This window comes from Equus przewalskii, chromosome 24 (assembly GCF_037783145.1).
Source record: "Equus przewalskii isolate Varuska chromosome 24, EquPr2, whole genome shotgun sequence".
In the NCBI taxonomy this organism is placed as follows: domain Eukaryota; kingdom Metazoa; phylum Chordata; class Mammalia; order Perissodactyla; family Equidae; genus Equus; species Equus przewalskii.
In genome coordinates this window covers 30,702,540-30,722,819 of record NC_091854.1, presented here as the reverse complement: position 1 = coordinate 30,722,819, position 20,280 = coordinate 30,702,540, and the positions used below count along the sequence as shown (strand labels likewise).

The window sequence follows — 20,280 nt, the reverse complement described above, 5'->3', positions numbered from 1 at the left end:
TTTTTTTTTTTTTTAATATGACCCACTATAGTGTTGAAATAAATTTCTAGGCCCAAGATGGACCCGCTCCTGCCCCGGGTGCCACGTCAGCAGACCAGATCTTCGATAACTCTCGTGTCCCTGTAAATGCTCCTCTTCACCAGAAATGCAACTGATCTGGTCAGCCCGTCCCCAACTGCCAGGCCAGCTCTGAGCCTTCTCACCCCAAGCAACGCGGACTCTGTAGCCCCAGCTGATCAGATATTTTCTGGTTTTCTCTTCCTCCTTCTTTATTTTTTCCTATAAAAGCTTTCTGCCTTCCACCGCATTCCTGAAGGGTTAAATACAGTTTGTATCACCTAAATTGTCTTCTTTAATTATTTTTTCACAGTAGAAATTAGTGTGACCTTGAAGTTAAGTACATACATAGAAATACATAAAACTGACATACACTTTAAAATTTACGATATTCTCCTTTTTGTGTACCAAGCACTTTTTAGTTTCAAAAAACAGAACAATGACCTTAGCAGCAGTTTGACACCTGCTGCTCCAGCACCTAATAAGTATTTAATGCCTGTTGCCCCTGGTATTTTTTTCCATTATACTCATTTATTTATTTTTAATTGACCTGCTTTTCTTTCTTTATTTTCTATTGAGGGGTAATTGACATACAACATTATGTTGATTTCAGGCGTACAACATCGTGATTCGTTATTTGTACGTATTGCGAAATGATCATCATGTTAACATCCGTCACCACACTGCATAGTTATAGAATTTTTTCTCGTGATGAGAACTTTTAAAATCTACTCTCTTAGCAACTTTCAAATATACGATACTGTATTATTAACTGTAGTCACCACGCTGTGCATCACATCCCAGGACTTATTTATTTTCTAACTGGGACTTTGTACCTTGTGACACCACCCATTTTGCCCACTGCCCAACACTGCCCCCTCGCTCCTCCTGCCAACCACTTCTCTGTTCTCAGTATCTATAAGCTTGTTTTTTGTGTGTTTTCTTTTTTTTAGATTCCACATATAGGCGAGATCATATGGTATTTCTCTTTCTCTGACTTATTTCACTTAGCCTGATACCCTTGAGGTCCATCTATGTTGCCTCAAATGTCAGGATTTCCTTCTTTTTTATGTCTGAATAATATTCCATTGTGTGTACATACCACATTTTCTATATCTCTTCATCTGCCGGTGGACATTTAGGTTATTTCCTTATCTTGGCTGTTGCAAATAATGCTGCAATGAACATGGGGGTGCAGATATATTTTTGAATTAATGTTTTGTTTTCTTCAGATAAATACCCAGAGGTAGAATTGCTGGATCATATGTAGCTCTATTTTTAATTTTTTGAGGAACCTCCATGCTGTTTTCCATAATGGCTGCGCTCTGGTATTCTTGCTGGGTGTTAAAGGATGATTGTGTGTCTGCCTACTCTGTGGACCTTGTGATCCCACGGGGAGCCCCGTTGGAAAAGAGCATTAGCATCAGCTGTTTGCCTCCTTCTCTTTCCCTTTGTTCTCGGGACTGCCACTAGCCCTGGGAGACTGGTGAAAGTGGCACATCTTTGGTGTTCTTGCTATAGTGCTCCACCAGGGCATTGCCAGAGAGCTATGACACAGGGAAGGAGGGAAGGAGGGAGGCAGGCAGAGAGAGAGAGAGAAGAATCCCGCATGGGCAGCAGTAGCAATCCGCCCTGTTTGAGCAGATGGTACTGGAGGAAACAGCAGCGTCCCTTGTGCTGATCTGCAGCCAAGATCCTGCGCAGAGAGGCAGCCCGCAAGGTGCCTGGCACAGCCACATCCACACCGTGGGCCTTCTGCAGTGGGAAGGAATTCCTTAGAAGTGAAATTGCTCCCTGTCCTCCGAATGGGGTCAGTAATTGGGCTGTGATGAGGTTACAGGGGAGGCAGGGAACATTGGGAGAGCTCATGAGATCTGAAGTCAGAACCTGCTCCTCAGGCTGAAAGTGCCTGGCGTGCTGGGGGCCAAGGGACACCTGCAGAATGTGGGCTTGAGGAGTCGGTTAAACACTGGATCTAAAACTCATCTGTGACTTTGGCAAGGCTTTCAGATCCCTTGCCTTTCCCCATTAGTTCCCTTGCCCGACTTGTGTTACTTCCGTCCCAATCTGCTTTCTCTCCTCTGCTGCTTACATAAGGCAGCATGTGGTGGCACGCCAGATGTTCCTGGTGTGTTTATAAATGCATGTGTTCCTATCTGGGCCAGGAAAATACTCCTGACATAGGATAGGCAACATTTTTTGGTTTATGGAACTCTGCCATCTTTTTCTTTCATGATTTATTTAAAGTCTTAAAATGAGGTTACTGCGCTATTTTATTCTTTGAATCAGTAGGGAGGGTCAAATAATAATTGATGTGCTGGTGGGATGCGAAAGCGTTAAGGATGAAGAGTCTGCTGGATATCTTTGTGCCCAGACGTTGGATCACCTTTTGTCTCAGTGATGCGAGCCCCTCCCCTACTCAAAGTCATGGCTTTCGTCCATGCATATTTTTATCTTGGCTATTATAGAAACACACCAAATGCCAACACATTTCTGGACCCAGGGTACAAAATTAGCCTAAGCGAATGTAAATATCAGCCCGGCTAGAGAGAAAAGAGTAGAGGGCAAACAGAGCCATGGCCCTGATTCCCAGGAAGTCTTCTAGGCAAGGTATGACCCGCAGCGTGCTGACGAGTCAGGCCTGAGTTCTGGTCCCGGCTCTACTCCTTGCATCTGGAATGGGGGTAGTGATCACTGCCTTGACCGTCCCCGAACGCAGGGAGCCTCCTCTGACTGAGCGTCTCAGGTTCCTCCCCTCCCCTCAGGGGTGGGATCTCAGTGGTTGAAGGGACCCTGGTGTGGTTTGAGGCGTATTGGAGAGGCCAGTCCTCTGTCCCTATGTATGTCACAAACCCAGGTACAGGGAGTTGAACTTCTCCTCTGAGATGACAGAGGTAGAAGGGCCGAGCTCCCTCATGCAGATGAGGAGAAATGAGGCCACGGTAAGTGAGGGACATCAGTGTGTTCAGTCCTGTGGGCAGTGCTTCTGAAGCGGAACTAAGAGCCAAGACTCCTGACTCCCAGCCTAGTGGTCTTTCCGTGTATCATGTTGGCTCTTTGCCTCGTTATGCAGCCATTCCAGTGTTTTAAAAGAAAGTTGTCCCTTGATAGAAATGCAGATATCAAGAATAAGTCAAATGTATGATCTCACTTATATGGAATCTAAAACGCACAAAAAAACCAGGAAAACCCCGAGTTCATAGATCCAGAGAACTGGTTGGTGGTCGCCAGAGGTGGGAGGTGGGAGTTGGGCCAAATGGGTGACAGGAATCAAAAGGTACAAACTTCCAGTTACAAAATAAATAAGTCCTGGGGATGTATGTACAGCCTGGTGACTATAGTTAATACCTGTTGCATATTAGAAAGTTAAGAGAGTAGATCTTAAAGTTCTCATCACAAGAAAAAAAATTTGTAACTATGTGTGGTGATGGATGTTACCTAGACTTATTGTGGTGAGCATTTCACAGTGTATACCCATATCAGATCATGATGCTGTACACCTGAAACTAATAGAATATTATATGTCCATTATATCTCAGTACTAAAAGTAGCATATTACAGATCCTTTCATTTTTACTCACAACTAATGGTAAAGACACATTTGTACTTTACATAAATTTGGGTTCAAATCTGGATTAAAAGAAAAATTTTCCTACTATTAACCTTCTTTTGACCTGGGGAATGATTGATTGTATGGATCGCAGATTCAAATAATTTTAGCAACAATTTCCTTTGGTTAAAACACCAATAATAATTGTCCCCATGCTGAGCTAAATATTGCAGCCTAAGACTAAATGGCAAGGGAAAGGTTTGGAGAAAGATGTGCCCTGTGTGAAGTCAATTCCTCAGGAGAGACGTGCTCCGTGACTTGATCCCACTGGGATCTTAGTCTGATGATGCCTAAAGGAGCAAAGAACGAATAGGATTGAAGTCTTACTTTATAGTTTCAAAGTTTTGTGTTAAATAAATTACAAAGCTATCTTTGTTACCTTCTTTAGAAATAGTTTCCAATCCCTAATGTCTGCTGATTTATCAGCTTTAGGGTAAAGCTGATCTGTGTCACACAGACACCCAGAAGAGGAGATAGTTCAAAGAGAGGCAGCAGATTTTTGGCAGTCTAGCCTGGTATAACCCCTGACTTGGGGTGACCTCCAAGTATCTGCATGTTAGTTTGAAAATGGCAACTTGTTTCCTTCATGCTAATCTTTCTGCTGCTTCTATTAGAGAATATTTTGGAGTCTTAATCTCAGAAGTCTTTGAGTCAGGAAGTGTTGATTAAGCCGTGTTTTGTGGGTGTGAGAATGTCAGAAATCTTACAGAGTTGCAGGCCTCCACCTGTAGGAACAGATTCTTCCTTGTTAAGAGGTCAGGCTTGGAATCCAAAGGCAACCTGTGGTAATGATATTTCTGCAGCAGCTTGAATAGACTGAAGCAAGAGTTGTGAGAACCATTGACAAAAACTGCAAAATGCCCCTTTGTGTAGGCTAATCAGATAACAATGTTTTAAGCACAGGGGTTTAAAGAGAACAGATCAGTGGTTACCAGTGGGGAAGAGGGTGGTGGGGGAGGGCAAAAGGGGTAAAGGGGCACAAATGTATGGTGATGGATAAAAACGACTGTTGGTGCTGAGCATGATGTGGTCTGCACAGAAACTGATATCTAATAATGTACACCTGAAACCACACAATGTTATAAACCATTATGACCTCAATAAAATAATTTAAAAAACATTGGTTCACATTCCACGATAAAATGTTACAAAGCAAAAAAGAAAAAAAGAAAGAAAGAAAGAAAGTGTCCTCCCCATCTTCTTCCTCTTCCAGGTGGAACTCAGATGCGGTGCTGGTGAGCCGTGGCACCACAGATAGCATGGCAGAGCAACAACCTGGTGGGCGCCTGGGTCCTGCCCTGTGGGGCTGCTGTATCAGCCCAGGGTGCACATGCTCAGACAGTTCTTACAAGAGAAATAAACTTGTATCTTGTTTAAAAAGAAAAGATAATGTTTTGCTTAATTCAATAATTTATTTTACTCAGTTCTTCAAAGCTTGCCAAAAATTAGACTGTAAGATAACGTTTAAAGGAAACACTGCTGCACATAATTCCTACTTTGTGACTGAGGTTTTGAATTGCCTTAAAGTCATGACTGTGGACAATGTATCAGGACAAGACAGTAGATACAAGATATGTGTAGTGAGAAGAAAGTTCACCTAATAATTTATAGGACATTCAGGATGGAAGGATGGACAATTTAAGGATATGATAGTTCTTCATCTCAAGTATAGTGGCTCTTATTGATTGTTAAAATAAGATAATCTCTGTCCTCAAGGGGTTATAATCTGGTACAGAGGTTTTGCAAACAACCCCCATTCAACAAGAGTGAAATGTAGGTGGAGGTACACCCACGTACGGGGCTGTACGGGGTGTGTGTGGGTTTGCAGTCCAGCTGTGGTTCTGTGTGTCAAGCTGTGTCCCTGGCATTCAGCTGAGCCAGACTGGAGGAAGGGGCTTCCGCCTAAGGGGACGTCTTGTTTCTGATCTGTTCATCGGCTCTGTGCGGACCAGCTTCAGCCCAGGTGCTGGGGGAACACGGAAGAGGTGATTACCGCTGTGAAGCTGGTGGGAAACCATGGCAGGGAGGGGGCTGGCACGCATACACTGGAAGAGTGGTTCTTGCAGCCGACTTTTGCCCGCCCTTCAAAACCCAGCTCCAGAGCGGGAAGCTTTCTTTGTGCCTGAGGTCAGATGGAGGTGTCTACCTCTGTGTCCTTGTCCTGGGCACGTCTCCGTCCTGGCACTGTCCCTTGCCTGTGCTGCCTGTCCTCCGTGGGTCTGGAGACTTCTTGAGGGCAGGGACTGCAGTCTCATGTGACTTGTGCTGGCACAGCAAAGGGTCAAAGGTTAGGCAGTAAAGGAACTGCGGTGGGTGGTAAGGTTCGAGGATAGTTCCAGGCCAGATGGGGGGAGACTTGGAAGGCCCTGCTCAGGCGTTCCCATGCCGTCCTGTAGGCCAGGGAGGGCGTCGTTGGCGTGGGGGCAGGAAGGGACTTGTGCCAGCTTGTGTTTTTGGAAGGTCCCTCTGGGAGCTGTGTGGAGGGTGGATCAGAGGAGGAGAGGGCCTTTTGGGGAGGAGGAGGCTGACTCATTGGGAGGTGACAGGAGTGCAGGGTGCTGAGAGTTTGGGACGAGGCAGCTGCACAGAAATACTTGCTGTAAGTTTTTTATTTATTTAGTCGAGGATACAGCACCTAATGGAAGTGAGGAGGTTACAGAGCAGGACCCGATGTTTCCCCCCAGGGTGCGCTGTCACCTTTAATGCTCTGAGTAGGCAGGCTTAGCCAGAGTTCACAAAGAAGCTCAGTTCTTACTGTGCTCCTGTCCCTTTTTTCCAGGGGCTCTCCTCACCTTTCCCGAAGAATGTGCTCTAACATTCACAGCGCTTCTGTGCAAGGAAATGCTCCCAGACATTGAGAGGCCGTGTAGTATAGTGGTCAAGGTAGTGGACTCTGGTGCCAACCTGCTTGAGTTTGAGTCCCGGCTCTGCCACTTATTAGCTGTGTTACTTTGGGCAAGTTTACTTAACCTCTCTGTGTTTCAGTTTACTTGTTTATGAAATGAGAAAAATAATAGCGCTGACCTCATAGATATGTATGATGCTTAAATGGGTTCGTGTGCATAAACTGCTTGGAACAACACCTGGTATATAGCAGCAAATACTTATTATCTCCATGCTCTCGAATGAAATTTGAGAAGAGGCATTATTCCAACTCTTGTACCTTAATTACATACAACTTTCAAAACAACCCTAGGTGGCATTATTCCCATTTTGTAGATGAAGAAACTGAGGCACAAGCATACGACATGACCAAAGTCCTTAAGTGATGGTGCCAGAATTGAACCCAGTGGTTGGGCTCTGAAGTGTAAGCCTTGACCATCACACCAGGTTCAGAACTGTCTTCATAGCTGCCATTAGGCAGCTGTAAGGGAGTGATTAAAACCACGTCTTTTAGTGTGAAGGAAGAAGCCTGGCTTTGAGCCAGGCCAATTGAAGGGTGGATCCTGGACGTCGGAAATGAGACATGTGAGTTCAGGGCTGAAATGCCTTCAGTTTAGGAGTTTCTTCCATAATTTCTGCCTCTAAAGGACTTCGATATCTATTTCTTAGCCAAGATTTTTTTAAAGCTTATTTTCTTACTGGAAGAGATTCATCACAATGCTATCAAGAATAAATAACTTATAGAATGAAGTTTTTCTTCATTTTATTTATGTTTTTCAAGTAACTACTTCAGGACCAAAATATTCTTACGAGTTGGGGGAGAAAGAACTTGTAGTTCGCAGAATCGCAAAGCTGCGGTTCATTTTGTCCATGCCTCGTATAGGGGGGAGGGGGTGTGTGAGTGAATGTGAGTGTGAGAGAGTGTGTGTGTTAGTGTGTGTGTCAGTGTGTGTGTGTGTGTGTGTGTGTGTGTGAGCATCCTCTGGCTACTTGGAGGAGCGATGGTCCTGGCGGGGGCGGGGGTTTCTCTGGGTTCTAGGCAGGGCGGCCGTGTGAGGGGTCACACTCTCTCACAGGGTCGTCCGCTGTCAGCATTTCCTCGCTGGAATGATGGAACAACACCAAGCAGTTATCTGTTTCTGGTGGCTGAGCCAGGCATCTTGGGAATTTGCTGCTTTGTGGACATTTGTGCAGCTCTGACTTTTGTATCCAGTTTGCCTTTAGAAGCAATGAGAAGAAAATGAGGATGTTTGGGCGGAGTGTGTTTTCAAGGGTTGTGTCCCCACCACTCAGACTCAGAGGGAGAGCATTTCCAGTCCCCTGGAAGCCTGGAGGCCTGGTGTCCACTGCCCCAAATGCTGTCCTGCAGCTGGTAGTTGTTATGCTTTTGCCATATATGTGTGTGTCCCTCAGCAGTACTTTGAGGAATGCACAACTCTGATTTTGTCTGTTTTAGACTTTTATATGAATGGGCAGATTCTTTAGGCAAAAAAAAAAAAAAAAAATTAGACCTTCTTTATTTTTATTTCTGGGTTGTGCCAGGAAACCATAGGAGGCCGTTCCTAGAGCTTGACTTTGTTTTGAAATAGGCCAAGCCGTCGACTGTTTGATGCCTGGCCAAGCCATCAGACGCATGTAACAGGTAACTCTGATGCTCCCCTTGTTTTCTCCCTGACTTGTAGGGAATGGGCCATAGCCCAGTTGCTCAGTAAATACTTTTTGAAGGAATGAGTGCATTGCAAAAGCAAAGTCAGTGAACTTCACTTATGACAGCTCCCACGTCGGTGTTTTTCATATCTCTGCAACTGAACGGAACGTGGAAGTCCTAAGCAGGAAAGAACGGTCCCAGTGTAAATTCTTAATCCCACTCGCAGATTCATCGTGGAAGTTTTTATACACAGATCTGGTTGGTTGTCGTGTCCTGAGTAGCTACCTCTGCTCCGAAAGATTCCCTTAGCCCCAGTCCTCTAGAGAATGAATGGCGTGGGAAGGACAGTCAGTCTTCAGGAGCATATTGAACATCTGCTTTATCAGGTTCTGTTCACGGTGCATCAGAGGCAGTGGTGGGCCAGACAGACGTGCTCCCTGTTGGGTGGTGGGGAAGACTGGCACGACAAGTAAAATACAAGTGTGATGAGTGCGGCAAGACAGGAGGACATGGAGCATGTACAGGGGACCTAACCTCATTCGGGGAAGCTGAGGGAAGGAAGAGCAGGGCTGGAGAGGAGAGATGGAATTCGGGGTGGGGGGGTGGGCAGGTGCGTCCAGGGGGAAGAACCACTGAGGCTGCTGAGGTAGGCAGGGGCCAGATCTTGGAGGAGCTTGAAACCACTGACTGGGCAGCAGAACCCACAGAGGCGCTTTAAGCAGGAATGCGGTGTGCCCAGGAGTGCGGCTTGGCCCACTCTGGCTGCAGGGTGGAAACGGTGGCAGGAGGGTGTGGAGTATGTCAGGAGGAAGCTGCTGAATACAATTCAGGTAGGTTTTCCTCCCCCGGCGCTGGTTCCTGTGATGGTTTGCACTCCTGGGTCTGTGCTCTGGGAAGCTGCGATGCCCTCTGTTCCCCTGGCTGTCCCTCCAGTCTTGGAGGCAGTCGTTTGCCTTGTTGCTTCCCCTCTCTTAGGGATCTAAGACGAGTCATCGATTTTTCAGTCTTTTCAGCTTTTTGCTTGTTAGGACAGAGTGGCGACTTCCAAGCCCCTTATGTGCAGAACCACAGAAGACGCTTTTAATGATTGCTTCTTGGTGGGTCTGTTCCACTGCTGTCCTCTTTGGTGAGTTCCTGAGGGTAACCTTCTATTTGTATCTGTAGCACCTTGCGTGGTGCCTGGCATGTAGCAGATGCACAAAACATTGGGGTTGGAGAGTGGTGAGTTCCTGGGGGAAATTTTCACCTGTGGTTCTGAGCAATCGGAGTGACGGGATGGACTGAGGGTAGAATGGGGGGTCTCTTGTAGGATGCTGGCAGGGTCACTGCACAGTGACTGAAGGCCTGTGCCACAAAACATGCTTGTCATTGTCCTCATGCTGGCACTTTCGGGGTTAGTTATTGAAAAATGTGTATGACAAAGGGAGAGAGAAGACAAATATTCAAATAAGAAGTCTTCATTTGCCTTTGCTTAAAGTATTAGCAGTGGTTGAGGTTTGATCCTGCCAGGCTCCCATTCAGTAGTGGATTTTACCTGGCTGAAGTTGATTATCTTGAAGTCTTAATCCCCACCTTGGGTAAAACAGATCTTTTTGTCTCCAGGGTCGGGAGACCAGGGGAGCCTGGCTGCTTCCTGCGACTCTGGACTAGTATCTTAGGAACAACTCTTCAGTGGTCCGGGGTGAATTAGCTGCAGACTGAGGGTTTGGCCAAATGCTTTCATCTAGTTTGTGACCAATAACCTGTTCCTATTTCGTAATATATTTGTATGGAACTTCATAGGCCATGTAAGAGCCTGTGTAACTTATTTATGATAACTATGAGCTGTTTAATTTTTCTGCCTGACAGAGTAAAATTCCATAAAATTTTGCTGTTGAGAGTTTTTGGTGGGTTAGCACCCAATGCCAGTGTTTAGGCTCTAAGCTCTGGGACTGGCCTCAGATCAGATTGATACAGGGCCTGGCACAGAGTAGGTGCTCAGTAAATCTCAGCGAAATGAGTGTTTATGGGTTCAGAAAGATTTAAACCACAAAACCAAACATATCCTAACTACCCTCAACCAACACAGAACTAACCATTTCCCCCTCATTTCATGACAGTAATCTGTCTTTCCCATTTTGGATTTATTTCTGTTTGGAAGTTGTTCAGACTCTGGAATTTTCAGCTGCTGCCCTAAGAACTTAGGGTGGCTATAGACGGGTTTTGTATCACTTAAATATGTGTGTATGTGTGTGTTCTCATGGTTTTTCTAAAGAAATGTGATTTGCTTAATTGGCTCTCCTAGTTATTTGGAAAAAGATATTTTCTTTTTAGCTAGTCTTAAGATAATTCACAACATGGGTCCAACGTCTCCCCACCCCCACCCCACTGGAGCAGCTGACACTGTTTTGTCACATTTGCTGCCCTGAATACAATCATCTGTGTCAGTCTCTCAATGTGAACATGGTAAACGTCAATGTGAAACACTTGAAGCCAATCAAAATATCTTTTCCTTATCCTGGAAGTGTGAGTTTTGGAGAGATGACCAACTTAAGAGGTAGACTTAAGTTCTGTATTATCTTAAATTTCTAAGCTTGGTATTATCTTAGCTACACAATTTAATAAGTAATCTTGAATTCTGAAAATTTGTATATTATCTGATCAGGTTAGAAATTGAAAATATATTATTTCTCAAGGTTATCAAGATCATATCTACTTTAATTTATATTTAGTAGTAATTGAATGAAATAGGATTGTTAAGGTGCATTGCCACAAAATTTATATTATAAAATAGTTGGAACATTAATTTTCTTCTAATATATTTAACATTGAAGATGACAATATACATCTATACATGTTCACACACGGTGTTGTAATGTATACCATTTTGTAATCTGACATGTAATCTTCCTCTTTCTGAGAAAAGTTTTTCCAAATGTGGCCTTAATCATTTTTGTTCTGTTCAGTCTCATAAACACATGATGGATTTTCTTTTTGGTTATTGTGAAGCTTAAAAAATTCAAATCTATTGGCCTATTTTTGGCACTCTAAATTTATTAAGTTCATTTTTGAAAACTTCCTGGTGATTTATGAATTATTTGTGTGTGTGTGTGTGCCCCTGCATGCACATGCGTGTACACACTAAGGATGCAGAAGCTGTGTAAGGCAATGTGTGTGTGTCCACAGCCTTTCCTTGGAATACTGCTTAAGAAATTGGAGCAGGTATGTGTTTTATCCGAACATGCTAACGTTAGCATTTAATGATACTGCTTTCTCTTCCAAGCAAACTGACAAGGGCAGATGGAGGTCAGTTTTCCAGAATGGGTCTGCGTCTTCTGACCCATGTTTTTTTCGGTTGGCTGTTGCTGTGAGGTCTACCTTCAGATGCAGATACCTTGTTGAGTCCATTCGGCTCTGACTGTTGACCTCTCTGGGTTTTCCTGGTGGGGACCGAGAGATGTGATGGAAGTTTGATTTCGTATCAGATTAGAGGACACATAGCCTGTTCTGTTCCAGAGAAGAGCCAAGGCTGCCAGAAATAGCTGGAAAGGTATGCTGCACTTAGATCTTTCTCTTAATTAGTCAATTGGATTGAGATGGTTCTGGAAGTCTTCCACAGAGTTATTTTAAACTTCGAGTTGCACAGTCCGCGTTGGGTTGGCCCAAGGTACTCTCTCAAGAGGCAGAAGGTCTTGTAAGGTTGCTTCGGCTTTAGTGCCGGGCTTCATCTCATGCTTGGATTGTTGTCACCACCTCCTTTGCTTCCACCACGCCAGCCCCTTCCAAATGTCACATTGCCATGGGCGTGCGGCCTATGTTGTCCCACAAGGCCCTGTACTTGTTTTAATGCTCTGCTGTTGCCATCTTGAGGTTTCTAATTTTTGAAGAAGGAAGCGCCATATTTTATTTTGTGCTGGATGCTGCAAATTAAGTAGCTGGTCTTGGCTGTAAGAATGGCATTTCTAAAACTATCTATTTTTAAAAAATCCTTCAAAGCCCATACTCCTTCTCCTACCTGTCCAGCTCTCTCTTTCATGATGTGCTTTTCTTTGGATGTCACTGTGGAAGCTGCTCAGGTCTGCCCGCAGCCCTGTCCTCTGTGACATTGGCTCATGGTGCTTCCTTTTCCTCATTTCCCTACCGACCTGGTTCATCTCTATCTGTGGTTTGAAATGCCGGAGAAATGGACTGAGCTGTGAAACCTGACATGGCCACCTCAACTAGTACTGATCACACTTTCTCTCATCTCTCTCTCGAAAAAGTTGTTGTCTGGTGAGGTTGGGCCGTGTTTGATCTCGGGATAATGGTTCTGTGATAGCTGTACAGGGAGGTGAGGCTGATTTTTGCCAAGGGGGGAGGAATTCTCTATCATCTTCAGGGTGTTCATTCATTCATTCATGCAACAAATTTTTATGGACCATCTAATACACGCCAGACTGTATTCTAAGCACTGAAGATACGGCAGTGAACAAAATACTTCCTCTTTTCTCAATGAGCTAATCACATTCTAGTGGGGGAGTCACAAAGTGAGTTAAATAGATCAGTAGAAAACAAGGCAAAGTAGGATAAGAGACTACAGGGTGGTGGGGGTATGCCTGTGCTATTTTAGTTGGGGTGGAAGGCCCAGTTGGGTGACACTTAACCACAGAGCTGCATGAAGCGAGGGCTTGACTCATGTAAGGCTCTGGGGAAAGAGTGTTCCTGGCAGAGGGAACAGCAAATGCAAAGGTGCTGAAGGTGCACATGCCCGATCTTGCAGGAAACTGCAAGGAGGCTGGTGTTGCTGGAATAGAGTGGGCAATGAAGAGAGAAGTAGAAGGCGGGGTCAGGGAGGGGGCCTCATCCCACGGGGCCTTGTAGACCAGCTGAGGATTTAGGCTTACACTCTCAATGAGATGGGAAGTACTCTCAAAGAGGTGGGAGGCTTATGACTGGCTTGGTCTCTCTAGCTGTTGCTTTTATGCAAAGGAGCCATCTCAAATGCTACGGAGAAGTGAAGGAAGCTAAGAATTGAGAATTGACCATTTAGGTAATATAGTTATTCTTTTGGTTGATGGATGTGCAGAAGACCCCTGAAGCAATCTTTAGATTTTGTGGCAGGTCAAGGATTGCCGTGGGTGACGGACCCACTTTGATCTCAGCTATGAGATCCTTTGTCAGTCTGTTGATTCTTTGGCCAGTTGTCTCTTCTTCACCATGAAAAGACTTGTAAACTAGGTTTTGCAGTGTCCCTCACTGCTTCTTTCCTCTTACTCTGCTTTCCGATAAGCCATGCACTCATGGTGACTACACGACAGTCCAAGGCCATCACCGTGCCCTTCTTTCCTTGCAATGACGGAGCTTGTCCTGCAGCCGCCTGTCCACACTGTTTGTCCACAAGTTACTGTTGCACTCTTATTTTTGATCAGTTGTCTTGGATATAAGAGACATTGTGGAAGTATAATTTCAAGAACTTCATGCTCAATTAGATATAAAGAATGGGAGAAGTTGAGAAAATCGAGACAAGTGGTATTTAATCTTAGGTGACATCTGAGGAGAGCAATGTTATTGACGGAGGCAGGAAGCACTAGGCAAGAACAGAGTAGGACAGGACAGTGTGATTTTGCACATGATGAGTTTGAGGTGTCAGCGAGAGGTACATGCTGAGCCATTTAGCAGATGCTCAGAGGCCTTGGGGGTGTCATTGTGGATACTGTTCTTCATTACATTGTTGAACCCATGTGTACCCCGATACCATAAGTCTCCCATGTGAGGGGACCTGAAACATTAATGTGGGCCAGTCCCCAGTCCAGTTTTCCAAATCCCTCTATAATATCCCTTCCTAGGCAGTCTTTGAGCCTCTGTTCAAACATTTCCTAAGGCAACTTTTTCTGTGCATTTGTAATTCCGACCACTAGCCCTAATTCTAAACCCTGGGGCTTGTATAAGATGATGCCTTTTCCATGGTCAAGTGCCTGGTTTTGGGTAAATTGGGATCATGTCCTTCTCCTGGTCTTCTCTTTCCCACATGAGATGGTTCCCACTCTGTCTGTGTTTCCCTGTGGGATGATTAGAGCCAGCTCACATTGGTCTCTCACCTTGGAAGGTGTATATTTGTCGTCTATATTTACCTTAAAGTTTGGTGGGTGGGACCAAGAACAGGGCTCTGGGGCTGGCCCGACCACTGCAGAGCAGCGCAGCACCAAACTGGTCAGTTACTCCGAGCATACTGTCTCACAGTGAGTTTTGAGATAAAAAAAAACACGTACCGTAACAGGTATGACCCAAGAGAACTGAAAGCATGTGTTCACACAAACACTTGTACATGAATGTTCATTGCAGCATTACTCGTAAGAGCCAAGAAGTGGAAGCAACCCAAATGCCTGTTAACTGATGCATGTATAAACAAAATATGGTCTATTTATACAATGGAATAATAACATTCAGCCATGAAAATGAATGAAGTCCTGATATATGGTACAGCATGGATGAACCTTGAAAACATTATACTCAGTGAAAGAAACCAGACGCAAAATACCACATATTGTGTGATTCTATTTATGTGAAATGTGCGGACTAGGCAAATCTATGAAGACGGAAAGCAGATTAGCTGTTGCCAGGGGCAAGAGGGAGGAGGGAATGTGGAGTGACGGCTAATGGGTACAGAGTTTCTCTCAGAGGTGATAAAAACGTTATGAAATTAGGTTGTGGTGATGGTTGCTCAACACTGAGAATGTGTTCAAAACCACTGAGCTGTACACTTTAACATGGTGAACATTATGGTGTGTGAATTATGTCTCATTAAAGCTGGCATAAAAAAATATGGGTATTACCTCCTATCTGAAGGTGAGGATCTTATGAGGATTAAATGAAATAACATACAAAGTGCTCAGAGCACAGTGTCTGGGACATAGTGTGTACTCAGTTCATGATTGTTCTTGTTGCTCTTAGGAAAAGTAACACTGTAAATATCAGCAAGCTGCAGTCTTATTCACTGCCACATTTGTTACATAGTATGCAATCAATCAATACTTGCAGAATGACTGTGTTTTGTTCCTGTTCCCGTTTAGCCACATTCAGGAGTGTGATTGTCTTTTGTGTTCTGCTTCTTGCAGCCTGTTAGTAAATCTCCATTCTTGGGCCTGACTTGGAGCTTCTTGTCCACTAGTGGTAATCAAGTGACATGGAGCTCTTCACAGCCCACGTTTCAGTATTGAGGTTGGAGTTAGGAGTGTAGACTTGGTCTGGGAAAGGAAAGGTTCTACCATAAATTCAAGGTGACGGTGGGGGTAAAATGATTCTTGAGCTTTTTTCCAGTAATATAGTTCTGCTTTACTTTTTTTTTTTTTTTTTTGGGTGAGGAAGATTGGCCATGAGCTAACGTCTGTGCAGTCTTCCTTTATTTTTGTATGTGGGACGCTGCCACAGCATGACCTGATGAGCAGTGTGTAGGTCCATACTTGGGATCTGAACCCATGACCCTGGACTGCCAAAGTGCAGCATGTGAATTTAACCACTATGCTACCAGGCTGGCTCTCTGCTTTATGTTGTTTTTTAAAAAAAATTTATTTTAATTTTTAATTTTTTTTGAGGAAGATTAGCTCTGAGCCAACATCTGCCACAAATCCTCCTCTTTTTGCTGAAGAAGACTGGCCCTGATCTAACATCCGTGCCCATCTTCCTCTACTTTATATGTGGGATGACTGCCACAGCATGGCTTGACAAGTGGTGTGTAGGTCCACACCCGGGATCCAAACCGGCGAACCCCGGGCCACCGAAGCAGAATGTGCAAACTTAACTGCTGCACCACCATGCTGGCGTCTGCTTTACATTTTTGTGAAAGCTTAATTGGCCTGTTGAGAATGTGGTTCTTAATGGTTCATTATCAGTTCCCTGGAGAGCAGAGGACTTCATCTTGGTTAAAAAAAAAGAAATCAGTTCCTAGAAATTTAACAGATTTATACTGACATTTTGTTCTGCTGAGCCCAACTCACAATTTCCACACAGAAGAAATTTTTATTTTAAATTAGGATAGAAGCATTTTTTTCTCTGCAAATATATATATATTTAATTCACTTCCTTTTATGAACTTGGCATTCCACTAATAACACTGAGTTGGTTTTACAACTGTGTCGGCATGGTGCCATCTGCTCATATTGAGGCTCATGAAGAGAAATAAACCTCTTGTTGTTTGTATTAACCAGCCTTTTTTCTAGAAGGTCAGTGGAAGTTTTTTCCTGTGGTTTCTAAGGAAGGTTGTGCTTCTCGGCTTCCTTAGCTTTCTGCGTACCGTGGACCACGTGGGCGATCCGTTCCCTTGTTATCGTCCCTGCTGGGAGGCGCAGCACCATGGGTGGCTCACGTCTGGGGAATTGCTGGGCTTTCCCGGCGATTTGTGCACCATCCTCCCTCAGACTGCCTTTGTTTCCTGTTCTGATTTTCTCTTTGCCTAATTTCCATTTTCTTTTATTTTTATTTCTGTGCATATCTTCAAGAGCTGCTTTTTAATAATTCTTTGGGAGACAAATGGGAGACTGTGCCAGCATTAGTGAAGCCAAACTTTAAGAAATTACTCTAAAAACATTTGCCTGCAACTTTCCCCCCACGCCAACAGGGAGGAATGGGAGAGAAGGCAAACGTGTCAGAAAAGAGTTGGTAAGCTTTTTTTTTTGAAACTTTTTTGAGTGTCTCTTTTTCCTGTCTTTTTAATAGAAGTTGGTGCTATGGCGAGGCAGTACATAGAGAAAGGTCTTTTGGTTCCAGATCACGTGATCACACGCCTCATGTTGTCGGAGCTGGAGACTAGGCGCGGCCAGCACTGGCTCCTAGATGGTGAGTTGAACTTGTGGGTAAGCTGGGCTTCTGTGAAGGGTCAGTTATGATCTCCTTGCACACTTCTTTAATTTGTTACAGATTGCAAAATACCTTTGTTCCTAAACTTTCAGTCATTTATTTAGGCCCGTTCCAATTTGTCAACATGTCACAGACCTGCTATGGTGAAGCCTTTTAATTCCTCTGTCTGCAGACAACCCTCCTGAGAGCCACTGACTCCATCAAAGCTTGTGAATTCTCATTATGGTTCCAGTTTGGATGGTGCCTTTTGTTTCCACCACTAAGTCATCAAAAGTATATAACTCATCTTAAATCAGAGATTCGTTCATTCGTAATGGGCCACACATATTAAAACCATGAGTTATCATTTTTCACCTGTCAGATTAACCAAGATAGAAAATCTGAAAATCTTTTGTTGAGTGTGAAAGAGATAAGTATTGTTGAGAGTATAAATGGGCAACCTTTGGGGGGCAGCTTAGCAATCATTATACTTTTTGCTTCAGCAAGTCCTTGCTGGATTTTTTGCCTAAAGATGTATCTTCAAGGATGTCTATTTTCAGCATTATTTGTAAATTGCAAGACCCTGGTAACAACCTAAGAAGCTCTCATGGGGATGCTTTAAGTTTTGGTATGTTCATTGGCAAATAGTCTGTACTTATGTGTTGATACCATGGAGCTCTAAGATAAGCTGCCAAGTGAAAAAGGCTAGGTGCCGTGTAGTGTGGATCGTATATTATTATTTCTATAAAAATGGAGGGACAGTATTATATCACTGTACACACTTACAAACACATGCATACGCTCTTTTGTGGAGGATATAAAAAACCACTACCAGTGGTTGCTCTGGGTAAGGATTAGGTCTGGGAGGGAGACTTACCTGTCACTGTATATGCCCTTTCATATGTATTTAAATAATATGGGGACCTGATTTAAACACTCAGTTAGTGATTCCTAAACTTTTTGAGACATCATGGACCCCTTGATGACAACTATGATACTCCGCCCAGGAAAATGCATGCAGATGCTCATACACAAAATATCGTACCCTTTTGTACTTGAGGAAGCTGGAATTAAGAATCTTCTATTTTAAATTTGCCCAGTATAAATCTTTTGATTTATTAAAGGAAAAAAATGGACCGGTGGATTCTTTGTCGTATTTTTAAATAGCAGGATTCCTCGGTGCAGTGAAAATAGAAAGCTGATGAACACGCTGGTTTCTAGGAACACAAAATGGGGACAGTGAGCTCTAACCACCAGAAACTTCTTTCCACTGCAGAGCAGTTTTTCTTAGTTCGTTCAGTGCACCCATTCCTATCTTAATTTGGTGAAACCGAAGCCTCTGGAAGTTGTGACAGTTGAAACCTTGGTGTTTGCCAGCCACAGAGAAGCCAGAGGCATTGTCCTCCATTCAAGCTATCACATTGCCTGAATTTCTCCTGAACTCTGGAGCCACGAGTCTCCAAAATGAGCACCATGGTGTAGTGTTTATTATGTCAGTGTTTCTCAAAGTGTGTGGTGTACAGTGTTAGTAATTGCTAGATAAGGAAACAGACTTTGTGGCCAAATATGTTTAGACAATACAGGTTCAAATACTAAAAGTTGCTAGCATTTATTGAGCACGTACTGTGTGCCAAGCATTGTCCTAAACACTTGATATTTATTATCTCATTCAGTCCCTACAACGAGCATAGGAAGGAGACACACTGTCTCCATTTAGTGGAAAACTGAGGCAAAGTAGGATTCAGTTACCTGCTCCAAGTTAGTAACTGCCAAGTTAACCACTTTCCTTTCCTTCAGGATTTTACTGAACCTTGAATGTGGTCATGTGCTTTGACTCTTCAAGGAAGGAGACATCATGAGGCATTTTCTGAATTTACTGGAGCACAGACTCTCTGACTCATTCCAGCACCCACGGGCAATCTCCAGAATTTGTTCTGTGTAGATTCTTTGTGAACTCTATTATTCAAAATATATTCCTCACTTTGTAGGTTTTCTGAAAGTTAGCTATAAAGTAGACCATGTCTTTCTAGAATGCCTTCCATTAAAACCATTGGGGGCTGTGTCCTCATGGGGCTGGGGGGGAACCAACAGACTGAATTGAAAACTTCTGTTGAGAGAAAGGCTGTAATGGCCTGTGGAAGGCATGTGTTTATTCATTAGGCAATGATGACTAAAGCTCCTACTGTGTGTCAGAATCCATTAGGTGCTGTTGATAAAATGGTAAGACACTATCCCTACTCTTTAAGGGGCTTATATCACAGTAGAGGAGTCAGGTGTGTAAAAAATTAGGTACTAACAGTCTAATGGAATCATCCATATGTGGTACCTGAGGACACAAAGGAGAAAGTTATCTGTTCTCTTGGTGGGTGGAGGGATTGGAAGAACCTTATGGAAAAAGAGATGAATAGAGAGATGTCCCGCAGGTCGATGAATAGAAGATGGGAAGGCGGATTTTTTCAGCAGAAGGGCAGTGTGAACTGGGCAAGAGAGCAATGACTTCGCCTAGTATTTTCTTGGGCCTGCCAGCAGAGGGGGGCAGGGGAAATCCTGAGGTGAGTGGCTTTTGACTCTATACATAGATGGTGGAACTGGAGATCGTTGGCTTGAGGGACCATGGAAGAGTTGTCAAGTTGAAGCATAGCATGATCAGAGGGATCTGTGTGTCAGAAAGACTGTTCTCAGCAGAGGAGAGATGAGTGCTCTGATGGGGAGGAGGTGGTGACTGGAAGCCTCATAAAATGTTGTTAGAATAATTGACCAAGGTTTGTCGAAGGCCTGAATTGGAGCAATGGCAGTGGGATGGAGCAGAGGCGCCATTCGTGAAAGAAGGGGTTGAGGAGGAAGAATTGGCAGGAGTCGTGACTGACGTCGGGGGCTGCAGCCCTGGGGTTTCTCTTCGGCCTTCTGAGCTTTTGGAGTGTCCTGGCTGGCATCATCTTCGCCACACTGCTCCAGCTCACTTAATTTCTCTGGATTCTAAAGACTTAACTCACAAGGTTATCCCCCAGTGCTTCTGTGTGGGTATTTGTCGTGACCGATGAACTTTGGCTTTGCCGTCACCTGACGGTTATTACTCTAGTTTAAATCCTTCACTTGGGAGCCTTCTTGCCTTGTAACATGAACTTATGCAGTTTTAGTAAACTTAAAATCTGTTTAAAAAGAGAATCATCTATGTTAAACTCCTTTGGAAAGGTAGTTACTGTAGTAACCATTAACCCCAGTTAGTGCTGGACTGCCCCTTTGAATCCCAGCTCCGCTCTGTGACCCAGGGCAAGTTCCTGTGCCTCTCTGT

The 20,280-nt window shown here is 44.1% G+C and overlaps 1 protein-coding gene across 7 annotated transcripts in view; it reads left to right on the top strand.

Moving 5' to 3' along the window:
• The window catches only part of AK4 (adenylate kinase 4), a 70,132-nt gene that overhangs the window by 18,164 nt on the left and 31,688 nt on the right, over window positions 1-20,280 (top strand). For 6 of the 7 annotated variants that reach the window (XM_070592283.1, XM_070592282.1, XM_070592278.1 and 3 more), the window contains one exon: window positions 16,869-16,988. The exons of the other annotated variant lie outside the window; for it this stretch is intronic. In XM_070592283.1, coding sequence (XP_070448384.1) covers window positions 16,869-16,988 — 120 coding nt within the window. The remainder of the gene's footprint in view (window positions 1-16,868; window positions 16,989-20,280) is intronic. 7 annotated transcript variants of the gene reach the window in all.